At 39.2% G+C, this 21,427-nt stretch overlaps 1 protein-coding gene and 1 long non-coding RNA gene across 2 annotated transcripts in view; both read left to right on the top strand.

The window, feature by feature from the left end:
* The window catches only part of LOC124153278 (neuropeptide F receptor), a gene marked incomplete at its 3' end in the record, with an annotated part of 334,845 nt that extends 325,402 nt beyond the window's left edge, over window positions 1-9,443 (top strand). Inside the window, exons 5-6 of the mRNA XM_046526376.1 lie at window positions 4,987-5,283; window positions 8,312-9,443. Coding sequence (XP_046382332.1) covers window positions 5,003-5,283; window positions 8,312-9,443 — 1,413 coding nt within the window. The remainder of the gene's footprint in view (window positions 1-4,986; window positions 5,284-8,311) is intronic.
* Window positions 9,444-9,620: 177 nt separating this feature from the next.
* Window positions 9,621-21,427, top strand: part of LOC124154700 — a 30,754-nt gene continuing 18,947 nt past the window's right edge. The window contains exon 1 of the long non-coding RNA XR_006863983.1: window positions 9,621-9,826. This is a non-coding gene — a long non-coding RNA (uncharacterized LOC124154700). The remainder of the gene's footprint in view (window positions 9,827-21,427) is intronic.

The raw sequence follows: 21,427 nt of genomic DNA, 5'->3' as shown, positions 1-21,427 counted from the left end.
CATATTCTCATGGAGATGCCCTATTCTCCGTCTTACTAAATAATTATGTTTACAAGGTCACATTATAATAATTAGGACTAACAATCAATCATATTCAGCTGAAAAATGTAATAATTACTCCAAGGAATAAGAGCTTGTTCCTGATATAGACAATCCGCAACACAACTACTTTCACAGTCGATGAAATACCAATTGAATTAAACAGCTACAGAAAGTGATCCAAATATATCCTGATGTGAATTTTATATTGCTGCGAATTGAATTCTGACGCTGGCTGTGTTGGAGAGGAGACAGAGTAAATCTATCCTTCGGACGCTGGAAGAAATGGCCAATAGCCATCTAAAAAAATCCATTTGAAAATTTCCTTCGAGCTCATGAAATTTTTCTGCTTTATAAGTATAGCACCAGTAACTACACTAAAAGTTGGAAAATTTCAGAAGAGCGTGATAGAAAATGAGTGGTATTTTTCATTTTGATCATCGCGTGCTCTGTCCGGCCCTTCTTTTTCTAAATTAAATTTGAATTTCAAGAGCGATTACGCCAGAGTACTTGAAGTAGGCAAACAAGTGGCAAAGAATAAATGACTAATCACAGAACTGATTTCTTGGAAATTCGACGTCAAAAATCAAAGTCAAATTTGAAGCCAATAACGATTTGCATAACCTGTTTCATTTCCTCAAAATATTTCCATGAAAGTATCCTTCATCAAAAATTTCTCGCATTTTTCATCTAAAGTATTATTATAGTCTCCATCAAAATAACTATATTAGTCAAACATTTGAAATGATTTAACGCTGAAAAGAATCAATCAAATCAAAGAACCGAAGAAGACTCGGGCATTCTCCCTGAGGGTATAATTAGTAGGACTTGTGCTTGTGCTCCCATAAATGCTAACTTTGCATGACTGCTTATTTTGATGGTAGAGCTAGAAAGATATTCAGTAATATACTTCTACTTAAAGAATCCTTACCCTACTGTAATTGATAATTCGCCGTTTTAATTTCTTACTGAAATATATACTTTTTTTCCTTTTGTACCGCGTTTTAGATATTTTCAATCATATTTACTAATTTTACCCAACTTAAGCGTTTGTATTTTGGCTATATGGAAAGTGTAATTAAAATATCGTGCCTTATGATCATAAGAATTAGCTTACCCCAAGCGTCAGCTTCTTTAAATCAGTAAAAAATGTGTACTAAATTAATTAATTACTAGATGTCTTCTTACTATTAAACATTGGAAGTCAAACTAAAAGTTGCAATAATCAATAAATTTTGTTTCCTGATAAATAAAACTAAATTCAAAATTTAAAATTACCTCACCACTTAATAACCACTAAAAATTGAATTATCAATCGCCTAAAACCCTCTTTGGAAGAAAAATAAAGACCATTTATAGATAATAGATGGCATATTCCCGTAATAAATATATTCTTTAGTCAAGGGGCATTTTTATAGAAAAATACATTAACTCCTGCTTATGAGAAATATTCATTGAATATCAAGAAATCGACCTGTTTCGATGTATAGAGATCAAGACCTGTTGGCTGGGAATGATTCTGCATGTCGCCTTGTAAGTTGCCTCAAAAGACGCTCGGAGTGAGTTCAAAGTACCTCATCCATTTACTTGAATACGCAGTAGCATAAAAGAAGTAATTGGGTCATCGAAATAAAATTCATGCTGGCCCTTGTTCGAGGTCACAATCTTGGGTGCATATGTTTTAGATCAATTTGACTGATTTACACATTGAACAATTTTAGCCCTTAACCATCTCACAGAGGTCTCGCAGACCTAAACGATTAAATAATCGTAAATATTTCGGCGCCCCAGTATCTTATTGACTTGTTCGCCTCTCAGTGTCGCTCAAACGCTCGCCCGGGTGCATGCGTTTGTCACGGATTAGTAGCACCTCTGGTCTGAGAGACTCATACTTGGTGGTTATGTGATTTTTCTAAAATTATGTATTTTTCATTGCTTAAGTGATGATGATTCAATCGCGAATTTATTGGAGCACGGTCTGTCAGACGATAAAAACCTATCGAACGACGAATACAACCATGTGGAGTCTGATATTGGGCTAGATCATGTTTTATCCCTCAATATTGCTCCCTCAAATTTAAGTCGAGACAAAGAGTTTTCATCAGATGATAAAATAACCTTAATCTCGTATTCGATGGAGACTGAGAAGGAAGAATTATTTCATTAAGATTCAGTTTTGTGGGTCATCCGTCTCACAGTATTTGCAATGAAGAACTTTACAACATAATTGAGGTGTACAAAAGATTGAAATCAGCTTCAAGTTTTTGAAGAAACAGGGCTGGAAAGTGGACGAGACCGCACATGAAACGTCGTGAAAGCAATTACAAATTCAAACGTGATATACAGGTCGGTACTCTATGCATCCTCCATGGAGACATGACACTCTATCACCAGGTTCAAGACGCAATAATACCGATGAAAAGTTGGTGATTCGCAAAAATTATTCAAGTTGCACATATAGTAAGAGCAGACAAATATAATTCATGTGTTTCGAATTCAAAGCACCAATTTGCCTCGAATGCTGAACCAAGCCGTGTTTTGGCTGCCGTGAAAAACTAATTTGAGAGTTTGCAATTTTGTTGATTTTTAAAATTTTATTTAGAGTTTGAATTTTTTCTAAGATGAACGTTAAGCATTTTAAAAACATCGAACGTTTTAAAAAAGTTACGACTAAATTTATATTCTGTGTTATAAATTGTGTGGATCCCATTTTTCAAAGATATGCGTGTGTATCCTAAAAATAAGACCTGCTTCCACTTATTGGAGATTGAACAAAAAAAATAAAGTCCATTTTCATGTTCCTTTATTTCAAATAAATAATTAATTATACTCCTAAACCGACTGTCAATTAATGACCAAACCTTTCTGCGTACATTTTATAAAGTTGAATTATTTTACTCTCAGTCAATTTTATAATATGAAAATAATAAATCTCTTCATTGACAACAAAAATACTAAATATTCACATAAATAAGATAAAAGGAATATGCAGTTCACCGCTAAGTCATAAAGACCTCGTCAGCAGGTGACATCATTTAAAGATTACATTTTTAGCAACTTTTTTTATACATACCGTATCCAATTCCAGTTTCAATAGTTTGAACAATAGTAAAACAAGAATTCATTGATATTTTTTACTGATACTTAAGAAATTATTTTTGTTTGAATGAGACACGTGTCATAAATATCTTCATTATTTTTATTAATCGCTTGGGGTAAAAGTTCTGAGCTCACCAATGCATCTTTCTCATTTCACCAATGCTTTTCTTTTCCAGGTCTTTAAAGGTGATGCTAACCGTATCAAACAGAAAAGTGTTTGACCCTAATAACAAAAGCATTCTAAGTGCAGCTTATGCCCTACGAACCTCTACTAGCACTCAATAGTAAAGCTTCCTCCTCGATTAGTCTGTTACCTAAAAAGCCCCATGTAGCTAAAAATATTTTGGGACTTCGCACAGAATATTGTGTAATGTAATATATTCCACATTTTTATTTCCACGAGCAATTCCAGCATCTTCTCGATGCATCTTAGCAATTAGAAGCATTCTTCGGCTTTGCACTCATAAAAGTTTCTTTTTGTTTTTTGGAGAAAAAATCCTGTATCAATCATTTTGGTGATATCTTTCGTATTTTACCGATGCTGTCGGGCATGGAAATGGAATGCAGCAGTGAGATGATATTCTCCGAGGCAATCTGAAAGATGCGTGTTCCTACTTCCTTGAAATTGAAGAATTATTAGAGCAGTACAGTAATCAGAATCTCTAGTGGCTCCCAACCTAATCAGTGTGAAAGCAAGCACGTAAAAAGCGCCTTGGGGCAATAAGTCTCCTGCAATTGGAACAAGAATTTGATGACATGTTCAATTATCACAACCATATCTTGGATTTGTTTCTCATCTGATAAAAAATAAATAAATAAATATAAACAGCAAAACAAAAAACACAGCAAAAAAACAGCATAATATGAAGATAATGCACAGGGTCGAATCCAGGATTTTTTTTCTGGGGGGGGGGGAGGGGCACAAGGGTCTGACAGATCTTCTCATATTTAAGATTTTAAAAAAATACAACAATTACTGCAGAAAATATTCTCTTTACTTTGATATGAAAGCTATTAATTTTAAATCAAATGATTGAGGCTCCGTAATATATAATATAAAACGAACGTAATATTAACCGTATTTAAAATCTTATCTTTTTTTTGAGCGTCTGGATGGAGGGTGGGGGGCATTTGCCCCTGTGCCTCCCCTCCCCCTAAATCCGTCTATGATAATGAATATGCAATAATGCATGCGTTCCAATATACGATTAGAATAAAAACACCGTATGCTCTGGAATTTACAATGATTTCCGAAAGAATACCCCTTGTAAAGACATCCCATTCTTTTATTCACCGACTAACCAAACGCAAATGTTATACGATATGCTGTACATCAATGTAACCCGGCCTTGCGGTAATCCATCACGTCCACTTATCCGGCGTGCAGGGCTGACGTCTCCCCTTTGTCTGATATAATTTCATCAATTTTAAATAAAAGGATTTTTCCATGCATGGTAAGTATATTTTATCATTATGTAGGTAGGCGTTCGTCAGTTTACATTTTCTATGAAGTTTTGGTTACGTGACCCACTGAATCGGAATGAGAAATGTTCTTCACAGAGTGACAGTGGTGTCCAAGGTTTATACTGCCCTTATTGGCAATAGTCGTTATTACTAATTTGGTTATCTACTCATACCCTAAGCGGGAGGGAGAGTTGGCGTCAATATATGTATTTTTTTGCAAGATTATAACTTAAATATTTTTATGTGGGCTATGTTTATTTCCTGTATGTTTCTAATAATTCTGCCTTGCCACTGCTGTATAGGTGTCGAATTACCTCTATTGCATTGTAAAAAAGAATTAAACGGTGCCACAAAAATCTTTTCAAGCGCATTTTTCTTCGCCAGGATCCCGGTGGTAGTCATGGACACTTTGGACTTGGCCGAGTACAGCATGATCGCTGGCCTGGCGATGGACGATAGCGAGGAGGGTGGCGGATTGGCGGATGGCGCCGAAGCGACAATGGCAGAGCACGGTCGGCCGGCGCACTCTATTTCGGGCCCACAGCCACCGATGCCGCCACCGTCGCTCCCGCCATCGCTCCGCCACACTTTCGGACACGCCAACATCTCTGAGCTGCTGCTGCGCAACCTCTCGTGGATCCTCAACGCGTCCAGGGGCATCGACCCCTCGCTTCTATCCAAGTGAGTGCATGGGAATGATATACGTAGGTGTATGGGTGGAGAAAAATTATGTTACGAAATCTCACCCCAGGACAGCTGATTCCAGTAGGAACCAAAATAACCAAGGATGATTAGGTCAGAAAGACACCATTTTTTAACCACAGAAACTTTGAGCCAAGCACTCCGATTGGCCGCGAGTTTGCCCCGTTTCCTGATGCTCTGGACAAAGGGACTGAGACAAATGCGGGGAAGCATTCGTAGTAAAGTGTTTTCCAGAGCATCCAGCAACAGCACAAACTCGCGGCCTGGTTTCTGTATAAGACACGGTCTCCGGCGTTACTTTGTGGAAATGCTTCGTCATAAAATAAAAATACTTTGTTCTAATCTACACTTTATTTCAAATAGTACGACCCGAGTTTCTGCATATCATGCTATCAGCAGGTGATGATATCATCAGATGATCATCAGGTGATGATAGCATGAGATCCTGATGATAGCATGATATGCAGAAACCCGGGTCGTACTATTTGAAATAAAGTCTTCTTTCTGATGGTTAAAAAATGGTGCGTTTTCGTCCTAAATATCGTGTGTAACTTTGGTCCCCACCTGGCATCACCTATTATGGGTTCAAATTTCACGACAAAATTTTGCTCCACACTGCATAAACGTGGGGATATTTACAGTTTTCTAGGACTCCAATGGGAGGTAGTTTCTATTCCCGAATGAAAATGACCACATTCGGAGAGCTATTGGATCGTTACTTGAGTCACTCGTTGCTGCGGACAACAAAGATATCGCGATGGAAATCAATCTAATGTTCCCAAGTCTTTTGAGTGAGCCATAATTAACCGTACGTACGAGAACAATTATTGAACTTACAACCAATGCCCTTATTGGGAAAAAAATCTGTGATGCCATCCCCACTAGTGCTGAAATTTGCAAATACAGAATAACCCCCAAAGTGTGAGACAGAATAGTGAGGAATAGGAAAGAACGTGAATTGCAGTGTTGCGATTGCATATTTTCTTTGGAGAGCAATTTTTTGCGTTAAAATTAAAAAAAGTTAAATATTTTTCAGCACTACAATATAATTTTTTTAAAAGGATCCATACAAAAGCAGGCTATCACAAGGATGATGGCATCATAAATACTTCAAAAGGAAACATGGGAAGTATGGGATTATTTTATTCCAAGTGATACCGGCAAATCAATGAGAAGTACTCAATGTTAAAATAAATAATTATTGGTATGCTATAAACGTTTTAGGAAAATAAATTTTGAATCAATCAACCCTTGATAAATTTGGAACCTCTTGGGATAATATCACTGAAATGAATTGTACACATATTAAAAAACTCGGTTTAAGGTTATTTATCCCTCGGCAATTGATCGCTCTTACAAAGTCAAGATGAGCAAAAGAATATTAAAGCAATCAAAAATCACACACACCGTATTTTATACTATTTATTTTTGCTCTTTCAATCTTTTGTAAGTGCAAGTGAGGGTCTCTCCCGAGGGATCGATCCCCGTAAAAAAACACTGAGTGTGAGACGTGCGAACAATATTGCTCTGTTAAGCAAATCCAGGAGGGCTGAGGGACTCTGCCTGTGGTATTCATTTTTGCCGACCGTACCGTGCATCGGGAGTACATTGTGAGCGAGTTTTCTTTAAACTTAACTTAATAACTTTCGGGTTGTACATTTTCCCTAGAAATACCAGGATTTCTACGTGTAGATAGACACTTAGGTTTTACGGAAGACAAGAATACAATCCTCATTTGCCTCTTCAGAAATCATAAGACCGAAACGCAGTGTAACTTAATTCTTAAATTGAATTGCTAAGTTAACACATTTAAAAAATGGTCACGCAATTGTATTCTTTCTTATTTTTGTGTGGAGAATGAGCCTTTGCGGGCGCCTTGATGACGTCGTCGATTGGATCTTGGATTTCCACTTCGCTCATGTATTTTTTTGTCTAATTATACCGTACTTGATCCTTGTTTCGCTATTTAGCACACAAAAAGTACGACCTTGGGGACATATCATTCATTTTAATTGCGCCAAGAATGTACTACGTTCATTATACCTATGCAACAGTGCATGCTTTAAATATGCATGGGTGAGCTGGTAAGCAGATCGTTTATAAATCCTTGATAAATCTCAGGATATTTGACCATGTGGAAGTCCTTGGATTCCTGTGAGAGCATGCGTTTCATGACTCATCCGAATAATGCTCAAAACCGTTCTTTCTTCACTCAAACTCGAAGTTGCACATGGTTTGATTGGGTTTGATGTTTGGTTGAGAGATAATTAATATTAATTAATTTGGTCGATAAAGACCATCGAAGTACACAGGCCCATATGAAAACACTTTATTTCCGAAAATGATTATTTTTAATAATTATCAACAAATGACAATCGCCTCTGATTATTAGATTATTGGCCCCAAGCCCAAGTGTAAATGGGAAAACTGGGATATCCAATCTATAATAAAAGCGATTGTTTCCGTAGGAGAAAAGAAGAACATATTTTGTGTGCCAGTTGTGAAAATGAGAACTACATTTGTGACTTTTGCAAGTGAACATTTTATTGAAAATTGCTATTTTATAAGCCTTTGCGTTGATTTTTCAATGGATAATAAGCAGATGATCTGATACATCACTTTCCTAAAGTATGATAGCCAGAATATAAACGTTTCCACATTAACAGCACATTTTGAAAATCTAATCAAAGTGTCAGTTTATAATGTACTATTTTTTTACGGAGTAAACGATAATTTTAGCATAAAACAAAAATGGTTATAAATGTTAATATCTTTGTGAGTATTTCATGAATTTAGAGAAATTCCATTGGAAAACAAGCTAGTTATAGCATAATTCAAAATAGGGTTTCCACTTATGCACCACTCCGTGTATTAATTATTTTTGTTAATAAAGACCATCGAGGATACACAGGTACATATTAAAATACGTAATTTCCGAAGATTTTTATTTTTAATAAATATGAACAAATGACGATCGCCTCTGATGTCCTCCGATGTTTCTATTTAGGTACGCCAACAACCGCAACGTGGATGGCCCGGCTTTCGTCGCCCTCATCATCGCATACGCCGTGCTCATCTGCGTGGGAGCCGCCGGGAACAGCCTCGTGGTGGCGGCAGTGGTGAGGAAGCCCGCGATGCGAACCGCGCGGAACATGTTCATCGTGAACCTGGCCGTTTCCGACCTCCTCCTCTGCCTCGTCACCATGCCACTCACACTCATGGAGATACTCACCAAGTACTGGCCGCTGGGGAAGCACGACCTGCTCTGCAAGACGGTGGCCACGCTGCAGGCCACCAGCATCTTCGTGTCCACCATCAGCATCACGGCCATCGCCCTAGACCGGCACCGCGTCATCGTCTATCCGACTCGCGAATCCCTGCAGCGCGTGGGGGCGGTGGCCATTCTGGGAGGCATTTGGGTCGTCGCGGCCCTCCTGGCCACGCCCCTTTTCATCTGGAAGAAGCTGCGGCACCACGAGATCAACCTGGAGGCCTTCGGACTGTCCGACATCGCTTATTGCCTCGAGGAGTGGCCCGTCCTCCACGGCAGGGCCTACTACTCCCTCTTCTCCCTCCTCTTCCAATACCTCCTGCCCATAATCACCGTGTCCGTCGCGTACTCGCGCATCTGCAAGAAGCTGCGATACCGCTACAACCACTCCCCGGGCACCGTGGGCTCCGTGTGCATCGGGTCAGGGGCGGCGGCCAAGGGGACAGGGGCGAACGCGGCCCTGGCCAAGGGTTCGCAGCGGCGGAAGAAAGAGGAGGAGCGCAGGAGGCGGAGGACCAACTCGCTGCTCGTCTCCATAGCTCTCATCTTCTGCGTCTCCTGGCTGCCGCTCAACATCTTCAACCTCGTGGTGGACGTGTGGAACCCTTTCGGCGAGGACCGCCAGACCATGATGGTGGCGTACGCCGTCTGCCACATGGCGGGAATGTCTTCCGCCTGCTCCAACCCGCTGCTCTACGGCTGGCTCAACGACAACTTCCGCAAGGAGTTCAAGGAGATCCTGTCGTGTCTGTGTCCTTGCAACCTGGAGCGGCTCTGCCCCACCGAGGAGATCCGCCTCCGGATGCACACCCTCCAGAGCAGTATGAGGGGGCGGCGGGGGCGAGGAGGGGGCGGGGAGGAGGCGGAGGGGGTCGCCGGGGGCGGAGGCGAGGGCCCCACGGTCGACGGGGCCGAGGAGAACAGCGCGGAGGGCCCGGGGGCGACGAGCGCGCTGCTGGGGGCGGGAGAGGAGGCGGCCGGGACCGGCGGGGGCAGCAGCGGTGGGGGCGGGGTACGGGACACGTTCTTCGGGGGCAGCGATGGGTCGAAGGGCAGCGGTCGGAAGAGCAGCGGGGGCCGGCGGTCGGGGGGCTCGGGCCACACCTATCGGAGGCCCCCGGAGACCATGACGACGACTGAGAACGGTATCGGAGGCCAGGGCGACACGGAGGTGACCTTCATCACTAGCGTCGCTCCGCCTCCTATCAGCGTGTTCGCCCCCCAGTGAAGATGACTCCCAGTCGTGCGAAGGTAAGTTGAAAGGGCTAATAGACGTCCGATTGAGGGGCTCTGGGATTTAGGAAGGAAAACTCCATAGTTATTTAAAAGACCTTGTCAGAATCTTTATTGACGAACTGTTTAATAGCCCAATCCTTCTCTTCCTCTCTGCCTTCCGTCCATCCATTTCACTCTTCCACTTGCTGATTGCAATTTGTTGGTTTATCTGCTGGTGACATCTCGCAGGTAAATCCAGAATCGGCGGAAATCGAATGGAGGCAGGAGTTGTGGGGCTGGGTGGGATTGATGGCATGGAGATGGCCGGGTGAGCGGGTGAATGGACGTGGAGGTCATTGCGGTGGGAAGGTTGCAGAGAGCACTTGCCTTCCACCAATGTAAAGCATACGGAAATTCCACAGAAAAAATTATTTGCTTAAACCGAAATACGAATGATTTTTTGCTCTGTGCTGTTTTCGCACAATTTGTGCATACTGGGTGACTATTAAAGTTTTCACCGTCTGATCACGTTTTTGTTTACAACACGGAGTAATATTGCAGACTATAAAATTCCACATTAACAAAAATTCCCCAACTCGTATTCCTCCAGAAGATATCGTTTTAAAGTTTTATTTCAGATCTGGCGCTGAATCGAGCATTCACCATTGTCATTATGTAGTAACGTAACCTCGACAGCGATCATGCAGGGAATCACTGAGCACTTCATTGAATTCGCTTAGTGATTCGCTCACCACCGAAGTAACTAAATACTTTCCAGTATTTAGTTCCTTCAGTGGTGAATATAAAGTTTACCGAGCGTGTGCCTTTATTAATTATTTATGGAAATTCCTGGTATGTCAAATTGGGACAATAATCTCAAAATCTGAATTTCAAAACTTTTGGCAACAGATGAAATTTTTCACTTTCAGTTTTTCACTGTGATATTCCCACTTATCGGAATGCAATTCATTCAATGCAATGCAATTCCATATTACCTATTTAGACAAGAGACTGCTGGACAATCTAGCTCTATGCGCGCTCTTTTTGCGATACAGACGATGTCACTTTTACAGTTGCGTCTGATGATTTTCCTCAATCGATAGAAATACAGAAAGCAACGTAATTCAATGAAGTCATCCTGGGGCTGATCCACTGGCCGGAAATGGAATCGGGAAATGGAATCCGTGGTCCAACTGAGATATCTTGTCTTCCCTTCCGACTGAATTTGAACTGTCTGACTTCCGAGTGAATGTTTTTTGCCACGAAGGAGGGGATCACCCCAGGAGGAGAACGCTTGAGTTTCGGTGGTTTCGGTCGAACATGAGGATGATAGGTGTGCAATCGCCTGCGGTCGGATATTTCTCCTTAATTGAAATGTGTTTCTTTGGGTCGGATGAACATTCGTTAAGGCTGAGAAGGGGCGTGTATTGAGCGAAGGGGTGATTTGCCGAGTGTGTAATCACTTTTTCTCGCAATGAGGAGTATTTAGGCTCGTTCGTATAGAATGCGTTCGAAAAGGAAATGCTGGTTTTTGGCGGCGCGCCGTTGTTTTCTGGTGCATAACACAATCGATGTTAGGTTCGACTGTAGCCAAGAGGCGAAGGGGACATCGAGTGGGAATCGTATTATAATACTGGTTATTTTTTCTCACCTGAAACCGAGGAGGAAATGTAACCGCTGCATGATGCGGAAGAATATGGAAGGTCATTTGTAATGGATCCATCCACATCTACCCGCTGCTTTGCGAGGTGTTTCAATGGGTGGTGGTGGGGGACAGTGGCACAGCGAGGGGTTTTGGGGGATAACCTCCCCCCCCCCAGAGCTCAGAAATTTTTAAAAGTTTAATCCATTTTACTTAATTGGATTAATATTACTTACAGAACAGTGTAAATATTAAAATTTTACTAAAATATCGCTCCGAAAGCCGTAAAACTCACCATTTAGAACCGTATCTTGAAATTTTTCTGAAGGAGTGCTCTCGACCCCAGTATTAGTTGTGTGTGTCCAAGCCTTAATTCCTTGCTGCGGTGGGAGGTGCTACGATAACAGTCATTTACGATGAATAGGAGGTGCAGATTATAGATATTAGGGTAATGTGTTTGACCTAAAATTATGAATAACGAATTTCTATATTTCTCTGTTCTACAAAATGCCCTTTTTTCACCGTTGATGCCAAAACTGGAATCACTGTAACTTTTTTAAATGATGGTCTTCGAATCGATCTGAAAGATATCTTTTAGTAATTGCTCAAGAAATCCAAGCCTAACAGGTGGCATCTGAGTCTCCATTGGCTTCCGGCCTGATAAAACCGAAGCATATCTCTTCATGCGTTCCCAGCATTTTTTCCACGAATCGCGCAGTTTTTCTTCGAGTGTTAATGAGGTCACCGTTTAAACATTTCTCCGACCGAACCTTAATGGCCACCGCGTATTCCAGGTGCGGCCTGGCGATTGCAAATTCCCTCTCTCTTGTTGTCCATCCGAAAACCTGCTTGGAACAAGATGGACGAATTATCACCTCGACGAGGGCCTAGTTTTTACGCAGTGTGTATGTGATAACTGATGTTTAATGTGATAAATATTAATTTGAGCTTATAGTGGGGAAAACTTAAAAAAAAATTACTAAACCCCACATCATTAATTTTTATATCGAAAATTTTCTGAGGATATTTCAAATGCAAAAAGCCTCGAAAAGTGAAAACCTACAAGCAAATATTTAAGAAAAATTCCAGTAAATTCTAAAAAAAGATTATTTTAAAATTAAAGAGAAGGAATTCAATATAAATGGCAAAAACGCGATTGATGGAATTTGAATTTCAATATTTGAATTAGAAATAAATAAATTTTATTTCTTTTAGAATGACAATGCATTCGACCAGAGGTGAATTTTGTGTTCCTCCTTATAGTTGAAATAATAAATTTATCAAATTAAATGATGATGAAACAGTGAAGAACGCATTAAAACTCGTAATTAGTTATTTCCTTATGAGCATCTTTTAAAACAGCAACAGAAGGGAAAAAAGGGCATTTTGACTGAGTTTCTCATCTGAAACGGTAGAATAAACATAAGCCATACGAAGAGAGGAGTCCTCTAACAGCTGAGAATGCATCAGATAAGGAAGCAATTCATCAGGACTTAAATTTGGAGAATGCTTCTTTATGGCAGTTAGGCATGAAAGATAACAAGAATATGGAAGTCAAGGTTAAAATCTTTCGAAATGTGGTTTTGCAGACGATTGCTGAAAATCTAAAGCTTCTTCTAGACTTCTGGGTAAGTATTTGAAGTTTTATTTTTTATTTTGTCGATTATAATTTAATTATGTTGTTTTTTAGAATGAGATATTCAAATTTAGAGACATTTCATATAAATTATGGTTAGGGTTATTCTTTCAAAAATCTGAAACTATTGAAATGATTATAAAGGCTTGATGACTCCACTTTTATTACTTATTTATGGTGACTAAAATATTTGAACATATGAACGTATGTATGAATTTTTTTCATAATATTATTTAATTTTTTACTCTTGAGGAGTAAACATTGCACGGAAAAAAATATTTCAACAATGTACAATATGAAGATTAAATAAAATTACTAATTTAACTTGGTAAAAACTAGCTTATTATTCATTAATCACTCATACATATTAGAAAAGCCGCAATTAATTTCGGTAAATGCGAAAAATATTCCAGTGAATTAAAGAATCCGGCAACGCCTGATAATTTCCGGAGGAACGTTTATTTATTTCACTCAAAGGTCGAGGTCTCGTAAGATATCAAATGGAAAACAAATTTTCCCAGCGTACAGCCCGAATGGGAGTAACTGTTGGAAGCTTTGACGTTGGCAGGAAACTAGACCAGAGGTGAGATTGGAAGGCATTATCTTCGCAAGAGAAAAAGTCGCAGTGAGAGGAGAGAATTCTGTTGGCAGACGGCAAACGAGATAAAGGATAGGTTTCAGAGCGGATGAGGTTCTGGGTGGACAAGGCTCCCTTTTAGCGAGGAGAATGCAGGGAGTGATCGAAAAGCTTTGGGGGTCCCATCGCGTGCGATCAGAGAGTTCTCCTTCCCAATGCTACGCTGATTGTCCAAGGCCACGAAGCTGTTTACATCTCGCAGCATACAATAATTACATGATTTTTATTTATTATCGCCCATGAAATCCTCTTACGATCTTGTTTTGAAGATACACGTCTTACCGGGCATAACTTCACCTTATTCTGAATCGCAGTTTCTTCGACTTTGGGCTAGACATCTTCAGCGCACGAAAGTGTTGATGCATCCCTCTTGCTACACTATATATAAAATCAGCCGGTATAAGGTACTCGTGATTGCGTTTGTCATGTATTTCGAAGCGCATCTCCGTGTATGGATGCATCAGCATTTCAGTGACCTGAATAAGACGGCTTCAACGCCGGCGAAACTGTCGTCTAAGAATTAAATTGACAAACGCCGAGTATAGCCAAGAAGAAGAGAATATATTTATATTTTGAAGCCCATATAAAGATCATCATCATCATCACTGGTCAACAATCTTAGGATTGGTTTGACGCAGCTCTCCACTCTATTCTCCTATCAGCTAATCTTTTCACACCTACGTATTTCTTCTCTATCACATCTCTCTAATCCTCCATAAATCTCCATTAATCCATCTCTCCATATAAAGATAAAATCTTTAATTGAACTAATAACCTCGTGAAAAAACGCATTACTGAAATGAATAATTCCATTTTAGCCTTCTTACTGTCACCCTGGGGTCATTATTAAAGTATTCCACCGCTTACGGTTCTATGGAGCATAATGTGATTTATCTTACGTTTCCCCTGCTAATGTAGACTTCCGTTTCAATTCAAAATAAGGCCTATTTCCTTGCATTCTAATCACAAATCCTATTCCCTTCATGACTCACCTAACATTCTTGCCCCTAAGACTTCTGGTTCAAATTAGGTGCTTTCCTCGCGCCATGTATCGAGTTCAATGAAATATTTCGAGAAAGGAAACTCAATGAAGAAATCACCTGTCGGTAATTGCTCTGATATGTTTTTCTCTTGAACTCTGATTTTGCAATTTGGTATTTTCCCTTGAAAAAATATAGTAACAAAACTAATTTTATTTTTTTAAGCAATTCAAGTTATAGTTACTCATACTTCAGTTTCAAATAGTTAATATCGTGAAACTCTTCCCATAAATCACAACACAATCAACTACTTTTGGAACTTTTAATTTTAAGTTTTCAAGCACATTATTCTCTTGCGTCATGACCGGCATTAATATTTTTCGCACTTCAACAGCATTCGGTTTTTTTTCTGATTGGAAATTGGTCCTCATCTGACGACAAAAATACCAATACCATGTACCAATTATAATATTGAATCTTGGATTTAAGTTTAAATAAAGGTAATTTAAAATTGATGGGAGCGATTATAGATCTTTAATATATCATAAAACTTGTGAAATATTATAAGTTTGCAATTGCTTCCATCAAGGCAAATTTACGCAGAGTATAACAAAAGAATGTTGAATCAATGCATAGTAGATGTTTAAGGTAGCATAGAACTAGAAGATATCGTGTAGGTATCCAGTAAAGCTACGTTATCTCACCATATAGCGGCAGGCTTGTTTTCATCCTTCTCATCGCGTGCTCCAAGTGGGAAATGTCTACGTGAACGGATTGCGACGTCAACATCGGACAGGAATGGCTCCCCACTCTCGGTGTAAATTAATGAGTCGGGGATATCCTACCATTCGTCCCTCCGACGAGAAATAAGAAATCCACCGACAAAGACTCCATCCTTCTTCTTTATTCGTTCCTTCAGCTCTCTCTCTCTCTCTCTCCACCCCTCCATTGTTCTTTGCTGGCGCGTTGGTCCCCCTGTCTCCACGTGCGATACATTAATCATCCAGGTTGTGCCTAGGAGACAAAGCCTTTTAAATTCTACCGCAGTCAACTGATAGTCCAATACATTCAATTTGCTTGTAGTCCTCTAGCTTTTCTTATGCGTGAGTTGTTCCATTTTTTTTGTTAGATACATGGATTTGCAATCAGATATATATTTTTTTAACTTACCCCCGTGAGCATTCAACACTCAATGCCCTTAGTGCTTTTTTATTTGTTGTTTTTTTATTGGAACTATCTTCAAATTCATGGAACAATCAATTATCCAATTAAAATGCTACTATACATGGTATACGGGTATTTCATCTGACACGTATTACTAAAAAAATATAAAATTGATATATTTTTAAGGTATGGTGGAGCCGAGGCTGAAGATATAAATAGGAATTTCGTGGAGTTGCAATCAAAATGTTAATTCCTGCAAATGATTCAGTCGTCCAATATTTATGATTTATTCTTCGCCAGTGATTAATGACGAAAATATGGCAATAATATGCGCACACTACTTTTAAAATTCCAAAAATGAGGAATTTAATACTTATGAATTTCTATAAATACAAAAACTCAAAGAGTTAATCGAAAAAAAGATGCGCCTCACCCAGCAAAGGTACCTCTCTTTGACGCCCCAAAAAAATTAATTTTCATGTATCGCTCAATGCAGCAGGTCAGGCTAATTGTGAACGTATGCATCGAAGCCTACACAGTCTCGCTATTTATTTGTTACCGATAACGGCAGTTCATTTCATTTGCACGAAATTTAGATAATAATGCTAGCATGGAGCGATGCACCAATATTTTTAATGCTGATTTTTTAAGCATGCTTCCAAGTATATCACGATAGATGACAGAATTTTTTACGAATTATTACCAGCCTACACTATAATGCCCATTTATTCAATACAAGAATGTAACTCTATAAAACCTTCTTCAAAGCTGGGTCAAGCTATAAGGTAAACCAAATAATGGCGTTCATGCGAGAGAGGAAATTTGTTATCAAGGGTTACAGATGTTCTTGGACTCCTACCATTAGCTTTCGATGTGTTCTTTACAAAGCGCGCTGATCTTTGTGCAGGGGCGGTCTGGCTAGGTCGTCTGGTCGGCGATCGCAAAGGGCTCCGAGCACCAAAGTGCTCCCCAAAACGCTCGCGTGTGTCGTGAATCGGCCGGCATGGACTGGGGCGCTGGTCGAGTCTCTTCTCTCCCTCCCCTGTCCCGCGCTTCGTAATTTTTTCCCCTCCTCCTCTCTTGCGTAAGTCTCCAGTTCCCCAGCGAAACTCGATACCCACGCAGCTGTGTTTCTAGATAGCTGAGACCCCAATTAAGTCACAGAGAAAAATATATCAGATTACAATGTATGGGTACGATTACGCTTGTCTCTTGTCCGAATCGTTGTTAATAAGGTAGCCAAGCATAGTGAAACTCAGTGCCGCGGACGGGAAGTTAGGACGGAAGCTGTTCTTGAGGTGGATGACGCGCGCGCACGGCGCAACTATTCTCTATTTTTACTCACAGTTCGCAAATTCACGCATAGTTCAATAATGGCTCGTTAGAGAAGAGTTGAAATGACACATGTATACGGAAGTGGTGCGCAGAAAAGAAATGAAAAGATGAAAAAACTCTTAGATGCTAATAATAACTCAAAAAACGAGTGCTCAGCTGAACAAGAACAGTAGTTCCAGTACAAATAGGCAATCGACATCACTACGCAATGAAAATTTAGACACATTGGAAACATTAGTAGGAATATTCACATTTTCAATTTAAGAGTGTTTAAAAATGCCATCTTGTTTCTTCATAATCACGATTAGTTTTTAGAATGTTTTGTACACATATTTTTATTTTTTGCGCTACATTTTCAATGTATATTACGCCAATATATTACAATTCGTTTCCATTTGACCTGATAATGTAGTGAGGTTCTAATATGATGTCCTCCGTGTCGCTCTAAAAAAACATATCTATTCTCAATCGCTTAAGTAATCTAAGCCTTACGTGCAGCCTTTAGCGGCCTCTAGAGTCTCTAGCGGCTCCAAAACTTATGCGCGACTTTAAATTAGTTTAACATCTGTGTAACGCTTTCATTACGACTGTTGCAGTTTTAGCGAATAACACAGATTTCCTTCCTATTTTATTAATTTCACGGATTACATGTTTCTTCACACGATTCCATATGCTCACTGCATATTGAGGGAGCGGTCGGACGAGTGCGAAATAGCACCTCTCTTTTCCTTTCTCGTCAGAAAATCTTTCCGCCATACGCAATCCTATCTTCTTTAGGAATCTGTCACAATTATTCCATAAGTGTGTTCCCCACGAGAGGTTCGAAGTTATCGTTTTCATAGACTTTATGAGTCACCTTTATGTTTACACCATCCACAGCATAAGCATTGTTATAGTTGGACGATCTTCACAAAAAGTCCATCTTTGTGCATTTGCTCAGATTAAGTTGGAGTCCCCACTCTTGGCTACACTCATGGACGTACTTAGCTCAATTTTAGCGGAAGTTTTTATTCACTCTTTAAAACAATAATCAACGAGTATGGATAAAAGCTTCGTATTTATGATTACATATAAATGCCATGCAAAAATGAATTATAAATAGTGAATTGATAACTACCAAAGGTTTCATGAAACCCCAAATTTGTTAGTATCGTAATATTTTACACCTTTACTTTTGATTTTAATAAAAAAATACACATATTACTGTACCAGAGTGTTATTGCATTGATAAAATTCTGCGTTGTATTCACTTGATTTATTTACTGACTTATAGAATTTTTTATTACGAAATTGCTTTGTTTTAAAATTGATATAATTTTCAAGAGTAGCGTTAAAATCCATTTCTTGGCATGTGATTTCCTAAAAGTTTCCAGTAAGTTTCCATTATGAACCCCATCCGAGGGTCCCCAATCACCCAGAACCGGTCCTGAATTTTTGTTGATGATAAGTGCTAATTTCGTATTTTACGAAGAGTACTACTTGCAGAAAAGATGAAATTAAGCAGTGGCAGTATTTCATTTGAAATTATGCTCGGTGTTCAATGTCAGTGAGACTAATTCCTTGATATCCTAGCGAAGAATATCGACGATATAGCAATAAGAATTAAGTATTATGTAATAAAGAGGGCTGTGCAAAGAGCGACGCATCATCAAATTAGCAAGTGCTGTACGATATGAATGCTTAAAAAATGGTGCCTATTGAAATATCGGCTAAGAAATATTAGTTGGAAATCAGGTGGAAACGAAAGGTTGAAGGGGAAGAGTTGGACTGGCGAACGGACCCGCCAGCTACTTGTCTCGGTCCCATACAGTTTTCTTATCTGTCCTTTCCTCCCGTCATTTCCTTTGCTCGCTGCTGAGGCCCGTGACCAACTTACCGTATACACGCTAGAGCATCAAATGTTTGAAATTCATCTGATATTTTAACACCAAAATTAGCCAAATCGGTTTCGCCGTTTTTAGCGGGTATAATTAACTTCAATCGATTTATACATATGTAGATGGATACAAAGGTGATACGAAGTTCTCCGGGTCATCTAGTCTTTCTTTAAAATCCTTGTATGAATGCCATACAAACGATAAATAATTCCTATGCTTCTGATAATATAACTTTAATTGCAATTCCCGACCGAAAGAGATGCTTTTACACTGTTTTATCTTGGGTACTTTAAAATTTGAATCCATTTTGAAACGAAAACTATTTATGTAACAAAGAGCATTAATTTATTTTCCATTTTCCTGCGAGGCTGTTTCCCTCGCTTCCAGGGAATTTCCACTCTCTTAAGATATTGGGATTAGTTCTGGGCTAAGCATTAAGGGTTGAATGGGGCTCCTAACAGGAAAGGACTCCTTCCCCTCCGCCCCATTACACCCCCTTCCCCTTCCCTTAATCCGCTCCTCGAACGCGGCCTCGTCCACGACCAGCTAACTCACGCAGTCGGCCGAGCGAAGCGCCACTGTAGCTCGCGGTAATGGCCCCGGAAAGAGGATTTGCGGTTGTTTCCATCCTTGAAATAATTTCCTGGAAATAGGCAGTAGATGGCACTGTTAAGAATTCTTAGGAGAGATTCATGCCATAGTTGCCCGACTACGTATAAAATAAGACGCATCCGACGTCGAAATTACGTGAAAATATATCCTTATCAAACACTTTTGTATTACAACGCAATATTTCAAGCAGAAAATAAAATTTGCCGTAAATATGTACCCGACATTGCCAAGATATTATGAGAAAACGGTTTGCTAGTAAATTAATGCGCTGTTGCCGATACTTCTTAAAGTCTTCAAAATATTTTCATTGAAAATAGTAAAAAGGTTCTTGGTTTAATCCATATAATTGCATAAATTACAAGTTACATTTTAAAGTAAGTAATTGAGCGATGAATTAAGGGTTGAGTAGGGCTCCTGACATGAGAGGACACATTCCTCTACGTAAAACACTGCGAACATAACGTTTCTTTTAGTAATGGAGCTTTGTAAAATTTAAGATACTGGATGTTTTTGATGGTCCTTCGCTACTATTCGTTAGATTTACCCGCTGTAAAGCCCTATAATGCGCTGTTTCCTGGGTGATGGAAATAAAAATATACTTAACAATACAGTATAGTTCATTAGCACTTAGAGCGTAGTATTTCAAATTCTGACAAATGGAGTTCGAGTTGTTTCCATAAAAACTTGTGCAATATAAAGTATAACGACCTCTTTTGTCGGGTACTGAGAAGAACGAGTTTTAAATATAAGAAATAAATCTATTGTCTAATCCATCTAAGTCATGACTTGGGCAGTTTTTCAATTTGCACAATCTTGGGGCAGAAGATAAAAATGCATGCAGAAGCGATAATATATTTTATTTATCCATGCATGGAATAAAATAATATCCACAATTTTAATTAAAATTGATGTTATTTTCTCAGCGAGCGTTTCAAAACAATAATACATAAAAAAATGAATTTTGTTATCACAATTATTTTGATGCCACCATCTTTTTTATTGACCGAAGCGAGGAATGCCAGGATATATTTGAACAATCCAAGTTTGACAATAACTTCAACACGAATGAGTGTAATCTCTATTTATTTGCATTACTTATACAATGATTTAAAAAAATTCAGCTGTTTTTTCTTTTCTGTTTATCTCCGGAATAATGTATAATTTCAATATGAATTAAAAGAAACAACTGGAGTATATAACGAAACGTGGAATTCCTCGCATATTCCACTTGGACCGATAGATCTTAAAGGGTAAATTGTAAGATCTTTTTAACTCCGCCTACCCGCAGGTTCCATCTCACAAAGGTCCTCTTCTCAACGTTGCTCTCGGCGCATTTTCCGCTATCGTGCAGAATCCTTTGAATACTGCGGACGAAACTTTTTCTGTTATTTAAAGAGTATTTCAAAATCGATCGTGGAATATTCTCGTCACGCTTGAAACCATTCTCTTGCATATGCCATTATGTTTTGTGAATAGCAATTTGACGACAATTAAGAACTTCAAAAAATACAAAAATCCAGTGAATTTAAGTAATCATTAGATGAAAACGACAGGACAGGATAATTTATCCTCTGCGTGCTGATGGAGTGAGGAAAAAATATTTGGATGGGAGGCAGTATAGTTTTAACATTTATTAAATCAGCAATAAAAATCGTCACCTTATTGGTCATGGTTCTTACTTCTTCTAAATGTCGGCTCTTAAAAAATAGCGCGCGAGGGGTACAACTATGTGTTTGATTTGCAGCAAGAAACAA

This window comes from Ischnura elegans, chromosome 2 (genome assembly GCF_921293095.1).
Source record: "Ischnura elegans chromosome 2, ioIscEleg1.1, whole genome shotgun sequence".
Lineage (NCBI taxonomy): Eukaryota > Metazoa > Arthropoda > Insecta > Odonata > Coenagrionidae > Ischnura > Ischnura elegans.
This window is presented reverse-complemented; position numbering and strand designations above follow the sequence as displayed.